Below are 15,078 nucleotides of genomic sequence, written 5' to 3'. Positions count from 1 at the left end.
TAGGTAGGGAAACTGCCTGAAACCATGAGAAATGAAGGATTTGCCTCAAGATAACTGTGAAATGATGTGATTTCCTCTAATCTCTTCACTTGAGTCTTGGTTCCCAACTTTTTGCAGCTCCCTTTCTGTTCACATACATTTCTTTCCATTGTCTTTCCCCTTCCCTTTACTAGCTCTCTTTTCATGAGTTCTGAAGAGGATATCCTGTTTCCAAGAAAATCTTCCAGTCTTCCAACCCAGAACTAAATAATAGTTAGTTACCTAATATAGTTTAGGTAAACAATATTTACCTAAAATCTTGAAGCTGAAAATCCCACAGCTAAACAATGCTGAACACAACTTTAAGGAGATAACTTCTCAAGCGTGGGCACAGTTTCAATGATTTTTAATCATGTTAATATTGATATAAAAAAATTAAACTTTCAGGTGCCAGAAAATATGCCACATGAAATTCTAATAATTTTAAGATATATAAGACCAGTGTTAAAAACCTTCTTTACATTTATAGCTTTCAGCATTTGAAAAGCCATTTGTAAGCCCCTACTTAGAAGGTAAGTGCAAATAAGTAGTGTTATTGCAGAAGAGTTTTACAAAATAATGTTATGGTTGTAAGAACATTTTAAGAATATAGTCTGTATTGTTTTCTTCTCCTATGACAATTGATTTTGTTTATTGGCATTAATTTAACCTAAAGATATTTATTCAGCCAGTTGATCATATCCTTTCTTCCTTCCTCAATATAAGGTTTATCTTGAGGATTGATATCTTCTCTTTTGCGATGCACAAACCCATGTGTCTGTCCAGGGTAAATTTTAACTTCATAATCAACTTTACAGTTTTGTTTAAGCTTCTGCTCCAGCAAGGTCACCTGTAACACAGAACATTCTATGTTGGCTGAGTACAAAGTTAACACATTGTATATTTACAGTCCCAAAACTGTCTTCATTTTTTACTTTTCTGAAAGACATACATAATTTATCCTTGCCACCATTTTCTCTTCTACTAATTTTATACCTAAATGCATTTCTGTTACTGCACTTGCTTTATTTAACTAGGCTTTTTTTTTTCCCCCAGTAAAATACCAGCATGTGACGGCATAAAAATGTAGAAAAATATTACATGGGTTACTATTAATACCTGTAAAGGTGAAAAACCTACTGGTCAGCATCATGAGAAGGTTATCATGTAGTGAACACTGTATGAGTTGCTGCTGATAGACCACACATTAAAAAAACTGTGGCAAGACTTTGAATTAGAAGTTGAGGGAGGAGGGGCAGAGACAAAATCAGCAGTTCAAAGTGGCTGGAATTTTTGCTAGGAAAACTAAAGCCAACATCACTCAATAAAAACGTATTTCCCTTTGATCCCCTTGGCAGATAATCATCTTTCTCCAACCATTCTCCACTCAGACTCCAGAGAAAGGCTGTTGACAGAGTGACAGAAAGGAGAATCTCTGCAAGGCAGGGGAAAAAGGATAGCCACAAGATCTTTTTAATTCTCCTACAACAAGTGATTCCATTGGGACAGGCAGATTTTATGGACCACTATACCACTAAAAAGGTTCTCCTATCTTAAACTTGTTGGAAGGCTTTCTTTGGACTCTTGCACTTTTCCTAGGAACTGAAAATCACCCAAATTTTCAAACAGGAACAGAATATGCTTTTAGTGTCATGGTAAAACTTTTTGATTTGGGGATAAGCAACAGAAATTTGTATAGAAGTACTGTAAGAGTTAGTGAAAGAGAAAGAAAAGTACAAATTAGTTTTCTACTTCGTGTTTATTAAAACCAAATTACAAAACAAGCATGAAAAGCATTAAGAAGTGAAATATCTGTGATGGGAAACTCACCTGCTCCAATGGAATAATGTTATCCTTCTCACCAAAAATGAAGAAGGTAGGATGCAGCAAACTGTGTTTGTCCTCAAAACGGCTGATCACTCCTAAGGAAGAAGAAAACATACATACAAGAAGTTATGCTACCTAAAGTAGCTAAAACACTACAAAATCTGTACAATGAAACTTCAAGACATTTTCATCAGTTACAGCTGATCAGTTTGTAGTGGAATTTAACACATTCTGTTTAAAAGTCCTTTTTGTTGTAGAATGTTTGCAATGTCATTAAAGATAGCTGTGTAAAAAAAAAAAAAAAAAAAAACAAAAAAAACAGAGACCAGTTCTGTGGGAAAAATTAGGAAAGAATTGTTATATTTGCCCCATTTTTCTGGCTTGCTTTAAGCAGCTGCTATTGACCACTGTCAGAGACAGGGTTCTGTGAGAGATGGACACTTTGGAACTGCTCGCCTCTGGCTTGGGATGACCATTTTTAAGATAATTGTTACTATTCATCATTCCACATAGAAGGTTACAATATCAGTTTACATATATTTACATTGATATGACTTCATAACAAATTGACATTGTAATTTTGACAATTCAAATATATTTGAATAAAAGTTACAGTAAAATTAACCAGCTGCCACCCTGGCTATTCTTTTCATTCCTGAGATTATTACAACAAAAAAGTAAAATATTAGCAAGTAACACTGTTGAATGGAGTCAAGTGATCAACATATCAGTGCAGCAAAACAATCCCAATAATCTTTCTGGAAAAATATCTTCAATTTGCTTTCACCTCTAATTTTTTTTAAGTGGGTCTGAGTTCTGTAGAAGTACAGAATGTAATAAGAAAAATATCAAAGGCAGCATAAATGCATTGAGCAATGTGTGAGACTACAGGGTCAAAATAGAGAGCTAAAAATGGGTCCTATTAGTAATGAGGGATCACTGTCTAAAAGATGCAAAAGATGTGCCCAGAAGCCCTTTTGTCATCGCCACAAAATGAGTGAGGCCATGGCATTTGGCACTATGTTCACAGATGCGATCCTTGTCATGCCACTCTTTAAATACACAGATCTTGCTAGGTACACCTAAGTGTAAAAATATGAATGTACAAAATCAAATCACTTATAGATTATTTACAATAAAATCACCTTGTTCCACTAGAAGTCACACTGAATTTTGTTACAGCAATAGCCCTAAAGAATTGCTTCCTGCACTGGTATTCTGCTGAGAATGCAGCAGGTATTTCAGGCTTACCATAGAGGGACACTCCGGTCTTTAAATGAGGATTTTTCAGCATCAGATGTTGCACTGCTGCTCCACCCCAGCAAAAGCCAATGACACCAATCTTCTTCGCACCACATTGGTCCTTTAGATACTTGAGGACGACATCAACTTCTCTGAGACATGCAAATGAAAGTGAATTAAGGCTCTAGCCTGTTTCTCTGGCCTCTTTGGTGGCTGCTGCTCAAAGTCTGGGTGGGTATCAGTCTGCTTCTGGGACAAAGTGACTGCCTTTGTATCACTCCTGGTTTTTCTCTTTCCCTTACTTATCAAATTGTCTTTATCTCAACCCATGAGTTTTCTTGCTTTTTTCCCTTATTCTCTCCCCTGTTCCTCTCATAGGAGCGACTGAGTGGTAGTCCAGGTTGTTGGCTGCTGGTTGGGGTCAACCCACAATGCTACTTTACCATTTTTCTGTTACTATTATTTCTAAAATACAAGACAAACTCCAGTGAAGAAGACAAAGGAGAAAATCAGTCTTCCTAGATCATTGTTACTAGGACATGAGGTGATTTTATGAACAGCAGTCCAATTCATTTCACAAATAGCAGTAGATATCACATAGGCAAACACAAAAGTTTCAGACCCACAGCCAGTCAAGAGCATCATGTTATCGCAAATGTGACTTCTATGCAAAACATCTCTCACAAGGATGAAAAATATTTTATAAAATTGGGGAAATAAATTTCCAATTTTTTTTTTTTTTTAAACCAGCAGTTACTTTATGCAATCAAGGTATGTGTCAGATAAAAATGGGAAAAATGGGAAAGCAGTATGCTTTGAACTAGCTGTGATCTGATGGGGAGCAGAAGAAACGTTCCCTCGTTACACAGTGTTTGCATTTGCACCCTATCTAAAATCCATGGAATTTGTGCCTTCCTGAGGGATCCAAGCGGCTGGAGTGAGCTGCATTTTCTAGCCTTTGCTGGTTCTTTCCTTTTCATTCATTCATTTTGCTTCTACTTTCTGTACAGACAAACACTGGGAACTTTTGTTCTTCAAATGTCTACTTTTATCTGTAAAGCACCACTCACATAACCATGAGCTTGTCCCATGAGCTGCATGAGATTTGTATTTATGGACATCCAGCTATATTTGACCCACTAATAATTTAGGATCTAATTTTACATTTTTACTGAGGCTAAAATTCCTGTGAGATATGGATGTCCCCTCGGTGGACGAGGAACAATGGCTGTACTTGTCTGTTTTGCCAGCATCTCGTGTCTTCACCCAGTCATTGAAAGATGCCCAGTCATTAGAAGGTTTCCAAGCTTCTTGTCCCACAAAAAAATCTGGGCAGATGGCTCTGCAAGAAAAATAAGAATATTTTATGTCCATGAAATAATACAGAAAAATAATTAAAGGGAAGGCCATATGTACTACACAACAAATTCTTTTGCTGAATATATAGTACTTAACCCACACCAAAGCAGTATACCAGCAACCCTCAATAAGTTTCTACATCTAATAAGGAGACAGTATAATTTCCAGTTACATTTTACCCTGTTAAAATTCATTACTTAGTTTGATAAATAGTTAACTGCAACTGAAAATCCTTGGTGGTTTCCTACCAGACTTAAAAAAAGAAATCCAAAACCAAACCAAAGAAACTACAATTTGCATGGTACGTTTAGCCTCAAAGGAACACTAACCCAGTAATACAGGAAAGAGGATACTCAATATGCTTTTCACATATTTGAGAATTTGTTTCTCTATTTGACACAAGCTAGTACACCTTCCCTTCACAGAAAGATCTTCAGCTTCTTTGGCATTTTGACCATAACAGCCAAGTTACACAGAGGAAGCAGGCTGCTACAGGCTTATGGAGGATGAAAGATGCACAATAAGAAAATTTTCTGTTTCTTCCCTCTTCTTCTGTGCTACTAACTCATTATGGTAAGACTACTCAATTATCTTAGACTTCTTTCACTGTTTTAGCAGTAAGGTCCTTGGAGAAGGGGATAAAGAAAGACTGTGAAATTATTTGTATTTGTATGCTTTATATGGAAAAAAAGTAACAGTTGGTTCAACAAAATTTCCTATTAAAAAGACCCTTTGAAAACAGTAGCATTTCTTACATGTATCCATTAGTTGTTAGCATATCAGCTATGTATCTGGTGTTTGGGAGCTGCCATCCAAATATGTCGTGAATCACAATGACAGCTCTGTCGGTGCTGGCAGAAGGTTTGCAGACGTACGCCTTGATGTGCCCAACTTGAACCTCCTGCCCACGACCTCCATAGTCAAACCTGTCTCCAATATCACATGGGCAGGGCCTCGATTCATTGGCCATGTGTGATACTAAGGAACAAAAAACATTCAGTAGTGAATACCAAAGCATACCACACTGAAAAAAAATCAGAAGACAGCAGTATCATCAGCTATTGAATTTTTTAAGCATTACAGTAATAGGGTGAACATACTCATTACTGTTTGATCTAAAATAAAGCATTAGTCAATAAGCCCATTATGTTATTTAACATAAATAAGATTATTGTTAGAGTTTCTTATGCTATGAAGTCTTCAGCAGGCAGCTGGTACATGCTAGGATTTCCATGCCCTACAGTGAGCAGCACAATACAAATAATGTTATGAGCAAGCAGCAAGGCAACCATCACAAACTATTTACATAGTGATGAAGGCAGTCCTTCCACTCTTCATCATGTGTATTTCCTGTCAGGAATGCATAGCTTTCTTTAGTAGACAGTAAAGGCTTAATACAAGACTCAGCATTTTAAAAGAAAAAATCAACAGCTACTGTGTAGAAAGATATAACTACACATAGATTAAGCATTACATTTTTATCCAGGGACTTAAAATATTACATAGCTGAAATTTTCAGTATCAATAAATTCTTTACCTAAACAGTTTTAGCCTCAGATGTTGCAGACTTTTGAAGAAGGATACTTAGGAAAGATGCCAAAAAAATGTACCAATACTGAACATAAAAAATCGAATTCCAAAAGTTGAGCCAAATCTTTTATCAAGAAGGTAAGAGTAGGGTATGGTTAATTTTTTTCAAACTATTGCTTAAATGAAAACAAGTAATTCACAAAGGTCAAAAAGTACCAACAGAATCTAACACACCTGTAGGCAGCTCATGGGACTCAAGTTAATGATTTTCTGCCATCAAGCTTATGTTAACCAACTGAGTGAACAGACCTGAATAACTCCTTTGAATATTCCCTCCCAGAGCATCTACAAATTATTCAAGAACCTGGAAAGAATTTAGATAAAGCTTTACCCAAGCTCTCTACAGATAAAACATGTGTATTGCCATAGAAACTTTGCTAGTAAAGAAACAAGGACCTTCAAACTTAACTCTGTCAAAAATACAGAGAGAAATAGTAAAAGAAAAAGTAAAAAGTTACTGAACTGTCCCCGGACAAGAGGGACTTAAAAGATTTGTGGCAGTAAAGGGACAGCTTTAGGAAAGCCAGCAAAAAACTTGACAGCCAGGAAATTTGGACAGAATTCTAGAGGGCAATATATTCTGGATTTGCAGACTTTAAAATTCAGAATCTCCCAAGCAGCATCACCAGGGCTAGATTGCAGATATCAGGAGATTTCATTTTTGCAGATCAGTTGAAGAAAAACTGTGTCATATATAAAAGCTGTATGATCTCTGGGCACACATCCATATGAGTATTCTACCTTTTCTTTTTTAAATAAGCCACACCCATAAGCGTCCTTTTTAGTCTACAGGTTGTGGTCTCACATATAGAACTTCTAATTTAAAGTATGTTTACCAGTAAAAAATGAATGAATAAATGAGCATATAAGGCAAAACATAGTGCAAATATATAATAGGAAAAAGCTCATAACTAATTTTTCATTCCCAGACTGTTTCCTTTTGATTAGACTAAATCAGAAAATATAAGAAAATCAGAGATTAAATATTGAAGAAACATATACTTCAGAACTCCAGAAACACAAAATACAATGCCCTTACTGGTATAGCCTCAAAGGCTTTAATTGAAAACATCTCATATTATCTGATAACATGTAAATCAACACACAGAACATGAAATATTTAAAGATATATTCACTGATGAAAACATCTCCAGATGCAAGACTGTGAGGGACAGCATTGGCTTGTATGGTTTATAAGCCATATAGACTTGCAAGCTCTGTAGCATAGGCAAGACACTTCAGTGTTTCTGCATCTGCTGTAGTACATACAAAGAGCATCTCTTTCCATTCCTAAAATGCTATTGAAACATTGATTAAAAATTAATTTCCCCCTCTTACATTTATCAAAGCTGTTATTTTAGGAGGATCTGAAAACCCACAGCCTTGGTGTACCATCATTTCCTCCTGCAAGCACTTGAGAACTTATCAGAAGACCAAACAAGAATTAATTTTCAGATACTCGAATCTAGAGGTAGTAAAAATGTAAAGACATTGCTGTGTGGCACTGTGTGCTGTAAACACGCTCTCCTGAGTCTTCCTCCTCGAGGTCTTCTCCACCTCTGGAGGGAAAAATAACAGGTTTCTGAACCATCATCTCAAAATGAAAATAGGAAAAAAAAAGAAAGAAAGGGAAGAAAGCAACCCCCAATTGCATTTAAATGAGCTTGCACTCTGCCTGCAAATAAAATGAAAGTCTCCCGAACACGCTGAGTCACGCCTCGCAAGCGCTTGTTCTACGTTTCTGAGGGGAAAAAGGCACGGCTTTTTAAAAGCCCACACAAACCCGCACATACCTGTGGCGCCGCGGGTGTGCCGGAGAGCAGAAGCAGGATGCGGGAGCTCGGCGTGGCTGAAGGGGACCCCCAAACAAAGCGCTGACTCCCAAAACGAAAGGGGAGAGCGGCAGGATCGGGTTCCTTTAACAGAGTTACATAAGGCCCTGCCTTTATCTTGTGCCTGGCCGGGTGACGAAGGCCGCTCTTTTTAAAGCTGCTCATTTCAGTCATTTCTCTGCCACCGCGGGCGGGGTGTGCACCGAGCCTGCTTTCGAACTTACACGAAATGTATTCACCCCCGCAGGGCTTTTTCTTTCCGTTTCCAAAACATGCTGATGTAGCTGAACAATCCACCCAGAAATTATTATTTTTTTAAAGAGTGTTTCTTTGTTTTTAAAGGTTGGGGTCGAACCAATTTTAAACACTACATTGGCATAATTAATTCCGGAGACTTTTTAACCATGGGTAAAAGACATTTAAAGTCATCAGCAGAGTGAGATAGTGAAGTAGAAATGTCATTTCAAAGTTCTATACGTGACAAAGTTATACACTGCAGGACAAATACTTTCTCTTCAGAATGAAAATAAGTAGCATGTAAGAAAATAATAACTTTCTATATTTCTGTATCTCTATGCTGTACAATAAGTGGTTAAAATACAGACATTTTTTTATCCTACCACAGGATATTTTATACTTTTTTTTTTTTTTTTCATTTTTTAGTCTCTGGCTTGTCTTCTTTATCCTTCCCATTCTCCTGATTTTCTTTTTATGGGATTATTATGATTATTTTTCAAAGACCTTTAGCTAAATATATTAGCAATCCAAAATTCCCTGTTTCCTCAGAGGTGCATCTATGAAGTAGACTAAGTGCATGCTAGTCTAGCACACTTTTGTCTTACAGTTTAGTCCTCATATGTAAGGTGTTTGCTAATATTCTAGGTTAACTTCATTAGTGCTCTTTGTTTGCAATCCCTAAAATAAAGTTAAACAAATTTTAAAAAGCCCTTCCAAGAATTCCAGAGCAAAGTCATAAGGTTCAAAATCCAGCCCTTTTTTTTCATGTTTTTTGGCTCTTCCCACTTGTGCGCCACAAATTATAGCACACAAGGACATTAGGTACTCCATATCAACTTTAGAGAGCAGTAGTTCAAATATAAGAGAACAATTGTGAGTTTTCATCATTCCCAGAAAACAAAAATGGCAGCAATGCTTGCAGAACCTTCTCTCTACTAGAGCTGTTTAACCACATTTCCACCTTTCTTATTCATGTGGAAATAATTCTTTATACATAAGACTATTCCACTTTACCTTAAGATTAAGGTTAAACTTTGGAAACTAAACTGCTTTTGATTTCCTATTGTTTCCTTGATAGGCAATCCATGATGATTTTTCACTTACTATTCCACTTTACCTTAAGATTAAGGTTAAACTTTGGAAACTAAACTGCTTTTGATTTCCTATTGTTTCGTGTTCCGTGATAGACAATCCATGCTGATTTTTCACTTTGAAGTCAAAAGTTAATTCAGTGCATCCTCGATCTCTGTACATGCATTTGGCTGCACTTCACAATGTGAACCCTCGCCTCTTTTAGATCTCACATTTCCAGCTCCTACTCAGAGACTTACAGTTTTGTCATGAATATTTGGCTGTTCTTGTATGAACTATAATAATATATATAATATATATTACACATATATTAAAAATACACATATATGAAATATTTGTAACATAACTATGATAATATGGTTCAGTAGCTATCTACCCTTTCATTTCACGAAAATACTGCATGTCAGTCTGTTTTTTTTCTTTTTGCTTAGTCACAGTGTTAGTGTTGCAGTTCACATGCCGTTCCAGAATTTATGAATGACTGCTGTTCTCTAAATAGATGTCCTGATCGTCCTTCCCCACATTAACAAACCTTCTAACGCTAATGGAACACCATTAATGTGGAGTTATCCGTGTTTGACGCTGGGGCAATTAAGGCACATTAATACACTTCCAGAGTTCCGCATTCTTCTCCTGGAAAATATGTGTTATGACAGCTGTATCACCCAGGAAACAGCTGCATTTATACATTACATATAGGTGGTGTCACACAGAAATCAGCAGTTAATCAGCAGTTTCAGGTCAGAATTCTCTGAGGACCTCCGTGTGAGAAAGATGGAGGACCATTAGCAGCATGTAAAGTAGAAACACCTTAACAATCCCATTAAGAGAAATGCAGGTCATTAGTATTGTTGACTATCTTTACATGAGAGACACCACAATAAATATTTCTCTGATGGTATATTTAATTTGAGATACTGTCATTAGTAAAATCAAGACTTCCCTAAATTACATTTTTCTCCCCATTTAAATGATATGCAGTCTTTATCTGTAGCACTGCAAAGGTGAAAAGGGACATACACCCATGTTTGGTTTTCTTATAGCTTTAGAAGTACCAGCACTTGATGAAGATATGAGGCAGCTGGGTTCAAACTAATGATCACAAGCCTTTCTTCCTCTTTAATTATGGGGCATAATTAAACCATGGAAGTCACAAGGTGAGCTAGAACTCAGCAGTTCAAGCAAGTTCTAAAAGGATCTGGCAAATCCACAAACTCTGGTCCACCAGTGGCCATTTGACACAGTTGCAGGAGTGGCATTAGAAATTTCTAGCTCAGAAATCCCCTGAAGCATAGGTTGCCAGGACGTTTAACAAAGGGGGGATATTCCTTACTGCTGTCCACAAATGGAGGATGGGTGCTGAGGAGGATACAGTCGAGCTGATGAGACATGGAGAATTTTATCATATCACTGACAGAAGAACTAAGGAAGATACATCGTGCAAAAACATGGATTGTTGATATAAGACCTCGAGCCAGGTCTTATAAGCTCTTGGAGATCTATATCACACCCAAGATAGCTCAGCCATCTCAGATAGCATCAAATCAGCAGGATGGCTTCTGTGGCAGTGTTGGAAACAGAAAAGTTTTAATAAAAAGCAAAGTAACAAAGCTCTTTACAGAGAAAAACCGAGCCAAGGCCAGAGGCTCTTGCTTCTGATAAAACACCACAAAAAGCAATTAGTTCCTTTGATGTCTTCTTTTTCTAGTAAATTGCTTAGGCAGGACTTTTTGGCTTCTGTCCAATTTGTTATCCTTAAGTTTGAGGTGAAGTCCCCAAGGTTCTATGAGGTGTCTTTTTACCTAAGTGAGGAGAGAAACTTCTGGGTTTTTTTTCCTTTTTAAGGAGACAAATGATAATTTTGTCACTTTGTCAACAGGGGGCACATCCCGACAGATTGTTTTTGAAATGTGAGATTTCTTCTTCAGGCAGCAGCCGTGGTTGTAAGCATCACATTAAAATGTCCTGTCTGCAGATTGCATTGCACACTGCAATTCCTAAACTGATCAGTTCAGGAATCTATAGTGTTTCACTGAGCCACAGGGAATACAAGAAAGTAGAACCCCCTCTAAATAACCTTAGCCACAAATTGTGTGGTCCCTTACATCATCTACTAAACACAGATCTGCCACCAGGATACAAGTCCTAAAAAGCTTCATCTCTCTAAATGAGCTTCACCAAGCAATGTGTTTGCGTTCCTAAATTTTGGGCTTGTGATTCATTTGGAACATAGATGAACAAGGGCCATAATACACAGATTAATTTACCTTTAGTCTAACTTCAAACATTAATATGAATCTCTAGGAACTGGAGAGTATTTCAAAGCATGTTAAAGCATTACATCCATTTTTGCACTCAGACCCTAAAAAAATTATTAAAAAGAGGCCTCCCAATTGCAAAGACATGGACATAACAAAGGCATTTCCTATATGTGAAATATATGGCAGTGCCACATACACTATAACTGAACAAAAAAGCCTCTAACAAACACATTTGGATGCAATTTGGCACATCCTACATGGTTTACAGGTTCCTAGGACCAATAGAAAAAGTGTCATGCAGCAAAGGATAGGTCCCTGAGTAGAGTGCTCCACAAGAGCAGTGGAATTCTGATGAAAATTTTCTACTCGGGTTAGTAACCATACTTTTACAAAAGAGACTTAAATATATACAGAGAGAGAGATATTTCATTTTTTGCCTAGGTTACATTAACCCTTCCATGTCTAATTCTATTTTTCTGCTTTTTTTTTTATCTTCAAGCACTATTAGGAGGCTGAGTTTTAACTCACAATTTAAGATGGAAATTAAAACATGCAGAAATCAAAGATGTTGGAGGCTATTAGCATATTGGATGAAGGGGAATTAAGTCATCTTTTTCATCAAAAATGAAAGATTTAAGGTTCATGACATTGAATATATCATCAGAATCTTTGATTAGTCCTAGAAAACATGAAAACAAAATCTTCAATTAACATTTTAGGGGAAATCCAGACTCAAATAGAGCTCTCTGCTTCTGCAGTGAGAAATTTTCATGTCTCACATAATATGTAGCTATACATACTGGCTTTATTTTGAAGCTACTCATATCATGGATCCTCAAAAGATACATTTCTAGAATAAAACTCTATTTAAACCAGTTTCTTAGGTTAGACAGAATATCTGAATTAAAACTTTGAAGATATCTTCTGTGCATGCAAGCATGAGTTCTTTCAAACTGACTGGGAAAAAAGCAATGTTTCAGTAAGCAGTCCAAAATGTACATTCTGAGAACATCAGGAAAGGGCAGCTCAGCTATCCCAGCTTCTTGAGCGGAGCACAAAAGGAAAGCTGGTGTTAAAATAAAGGGCATCTGTTGTTAAAATAACTGCAATCTAACTTTACAGAGCAGCTACACAGAAATAACACTCTCTGCTCCTGGATGAAGTTCTGCCTCTGCAGTATGCAGAGCAGTAGTAAACAGGAAAAAGGAAGCTAAATTGGGAAAGTGACCCAAGGACAGTATGTATGTCTGTCCAGATCCAAATTAAGGACATGTCTGCTATGACCCTTCCAAAACCAGGAATGAATATCCTCACCACCCTCTTCTTTGCATAGTATCCTTCCAACTCTGCTAAAAATATCTCTCTTCATCAGGTTATAGCCTCGTTTGAAAAAATGATGCTGCACCAAGTGTTTAGGCTACACAATACACTTATACATGTGTACCTGCTCATAGGACATTTTTGGATTTACCTACCATAGAGAGATGCACCGGCCTTTAATTCCAAGTGTGTGATCACCAGGTGACCTACATCAACACCACCCACTCAAAAACCCATGACCCTTAATTTCTTTGCACCACACTGCTCCCTTAGGTATTTCAGGACAGCATCAGATTTTCTGGAACATGTAAGGAAATGCAAATCAAGCAACCATAGTAAAACCAGTATCTGAAAATATGAAAATACAGAGGTGCGCATATGACTGTCACCATGTTATGCGGCTACTGTGTTTTCTTCTGCATACTTTAAATCATTAATTATTTTAGGTAAATGTTAGAGGTTGCTAATCTGACATCATCAGAAAGAGAAAAAAGACATTTCAATGGGATTCAATAAAAAAGCAACATAACTACATCAAAGAAAACTTAAAAGAATGGATTGGAAAAGGATGGATATTGATTACACACCTACCTAAGAGTTAAAAAAGCTTACCATTCTGGGAGAAGCTGGACCAGTTTTTGCTTTGTAAATTTTGATAGAAAAGTAGTAAAAACCTCTCTAGAAAATACTACTTATTAGCCAGTGAAAATGCTGACAATAACTGTAAGTTGTCATCTGGGATATTTGTTGCAGGGAAGTCAGTGTAACAAACATGGTAGATGAAGCCTGAAATACATTTTGCCGAGATGCTGTGCTCTGAAAACACGTGTTTACCCCTGTAGCATGTGTCACCATGCAAAGACAGTAAAGAGAAAGTATTGGTGGGAGCAGGGTGGCATTTCAGGCTTTTATATCGCCTCCAGGCTGCTCCCAGCCCCAGTTCCTCACCCCTTTGGGCACCAGTGAAATTCCCCAATAAACCAGCCTCGCAAACACAACATTATCTGCCAACGCACAAACACACACAACAAGCAAATTAAGCGCCAAGAAATTCTTTCCTGACTGGAGCTGACACTTGAAACGTGTGAATTGCCTGTAAGAAATGCCAGGCAGCACCCAGCCCTGCCTTCCCATTGCAGCAGACAGGGGACAGATTCCAAGCTAAAAAGTTTCCAGGACAACTGACCCCTGTGAGACAGAAGCACTCTGGAAATGGTCCAGTTATATCTCCCATAACCTTCTCACCAAATACCCAAGCTCAGCAACGTTCAGTGCAGCTACTCCCAATAATCCAAGATATTTGCTCTCCCAGGAAAGTTAATTAGTTTGGCCTCTAATTAGTCTGACCCCTTCTCAGGGTTGTCTTGCCAGCAGCTTCCCTCTCTGTTATTAAGGCAGCAGAGCCTCTAGTGACAGGTCTTTGCTGATAAATGTGCGGGCAGTGCTGCACACAGGAGGGGAAGATGTGATACTCCTTCTGGCTCCCAGCTCCACGTTCCCTAGGGAGCCACTGGCCCTCACTCTGCCTGATGATGCAGCCATCACCTCCCTGGGGGCAATTGCACGATGCTGGGAAAGTTCTCTGGCACAATCAATAACTCCTTTCTTCTTTCCATACAACGCCTTAGAGGATCAGTCTGTTAAACTCAGTGAGACATCATATCAGAGTTATGGTTTCTCATGATTTGAGTCAATGAACTCTTTTAAACTGCAGAATAAGCAACTTTTGTCAACAGCAGATGACAAAAATTCTTCACCAAGCCACTACTAAGAAAGCTGGCCTTGAATTCTCTACAAGGCAAAACCATTGATTCCATCCATTTCTAGGAAGTCATTTCAAAAGACCACTTTTGCTAGCGTAGCTAAATAGCTGCATCCAATCTCAAACAAAACAAAAACAAAAGAAAGCCCAAACCAAACCAATCAAACCAAACAAAACAAAAAAAAAGTGGAGAAACACAGTTTCTGATAGCAGCAGGCAATGTGATATCCAGCTCCCTGATGTTTTACTTGGTATTTTCCTGCCATCTCAAGTTTTCAGCCAATCCTCAAATTCAGACCACTCATCAGAAAGTGTCTAAACTTCTCTTCCTCAAAAAAGTCTGGGCAGCTGGCTCTGCACACACAGACACAAAAATCTAAATTGAATTAATTAATAAAACACTGAGATTTCTTTTGGCCCTTTATTGCATGAAAGATTTCTATCCAGACATAACTTTGATCTCTTTTTTCCTGACAAAGTAATGTTTTTAAATAACATTATTACCTATTCCACAGAATTACCTATGAGCAATAGAAAA

The 15,078-nt window shown here is 37.6% G+C and overlaps 1 protein-coding gene across 2 annotated transcripts; it reads right to left on the bottom strand.

Moving 5' to 3' along the window:
* Positions 1 to 368: 368 nt before the first annotated feature.
* On the bottom strand, positions 369 to 7,988 carry LOC120504903 (carboxymethylenebutenolidase homolog). 2 transcript variants are annotated; one of them, XM_039714805.1, is made up of 7 exons: positions 7,830 to 7,984; positions 5,753 to 5,796; positions 5,202 to 5,424; positions 4,322 to 4,429; positions 3,097 to 3,239; positions 1,849 to 1,940; positions 369 to 868 (listed from the first exon to the last, which is right to left on the bottom strand). In XM_039714805.1, exons 3-7 carry the CDS (start codon positions 5,414 to 5,416, stop codon positions 689 to 691), a joined length of 738 nt encoding a protein of 245 aa, XP_039570739.1. In that variant the 5' UTR covers positions 5,417 to 5,424; positions 5,753 to 5,796; positions 7,830 to 7,984; the 3' UTR covers positions 369 to 688. The 2 variants fall into 2 exon arrangements, with proteins under 2 accessions (XP_039570739.1, XP_039570740.1); XM_039714806.1 differs by lacking the exon at positions 5,753 to 5,796 and having other exon boundaries at positions 7,830 to 7,988.
* Between the last annotated feature and the right edge of the window lie 7,090 nt (positions 7,989 to 15,078).

This window comes from Passer montanus, unplaced genomic scaffold, assembly GCF_014805655.1.
Source record: "Passer montanus isolate IOZ18808 unplaced genomic scaffold, ASM1480565v1 scaffold31, whole genome shotgun sequence".
NCBI classification, from domain to species: Eukaryota; Metazoa; Chordata; class Aves; order Passeriformes; family Passeridae; genus Passer; species Passer montanus.
This window is presented reverse-complemented; position numbering and strand designations above follow the sequence as displayed.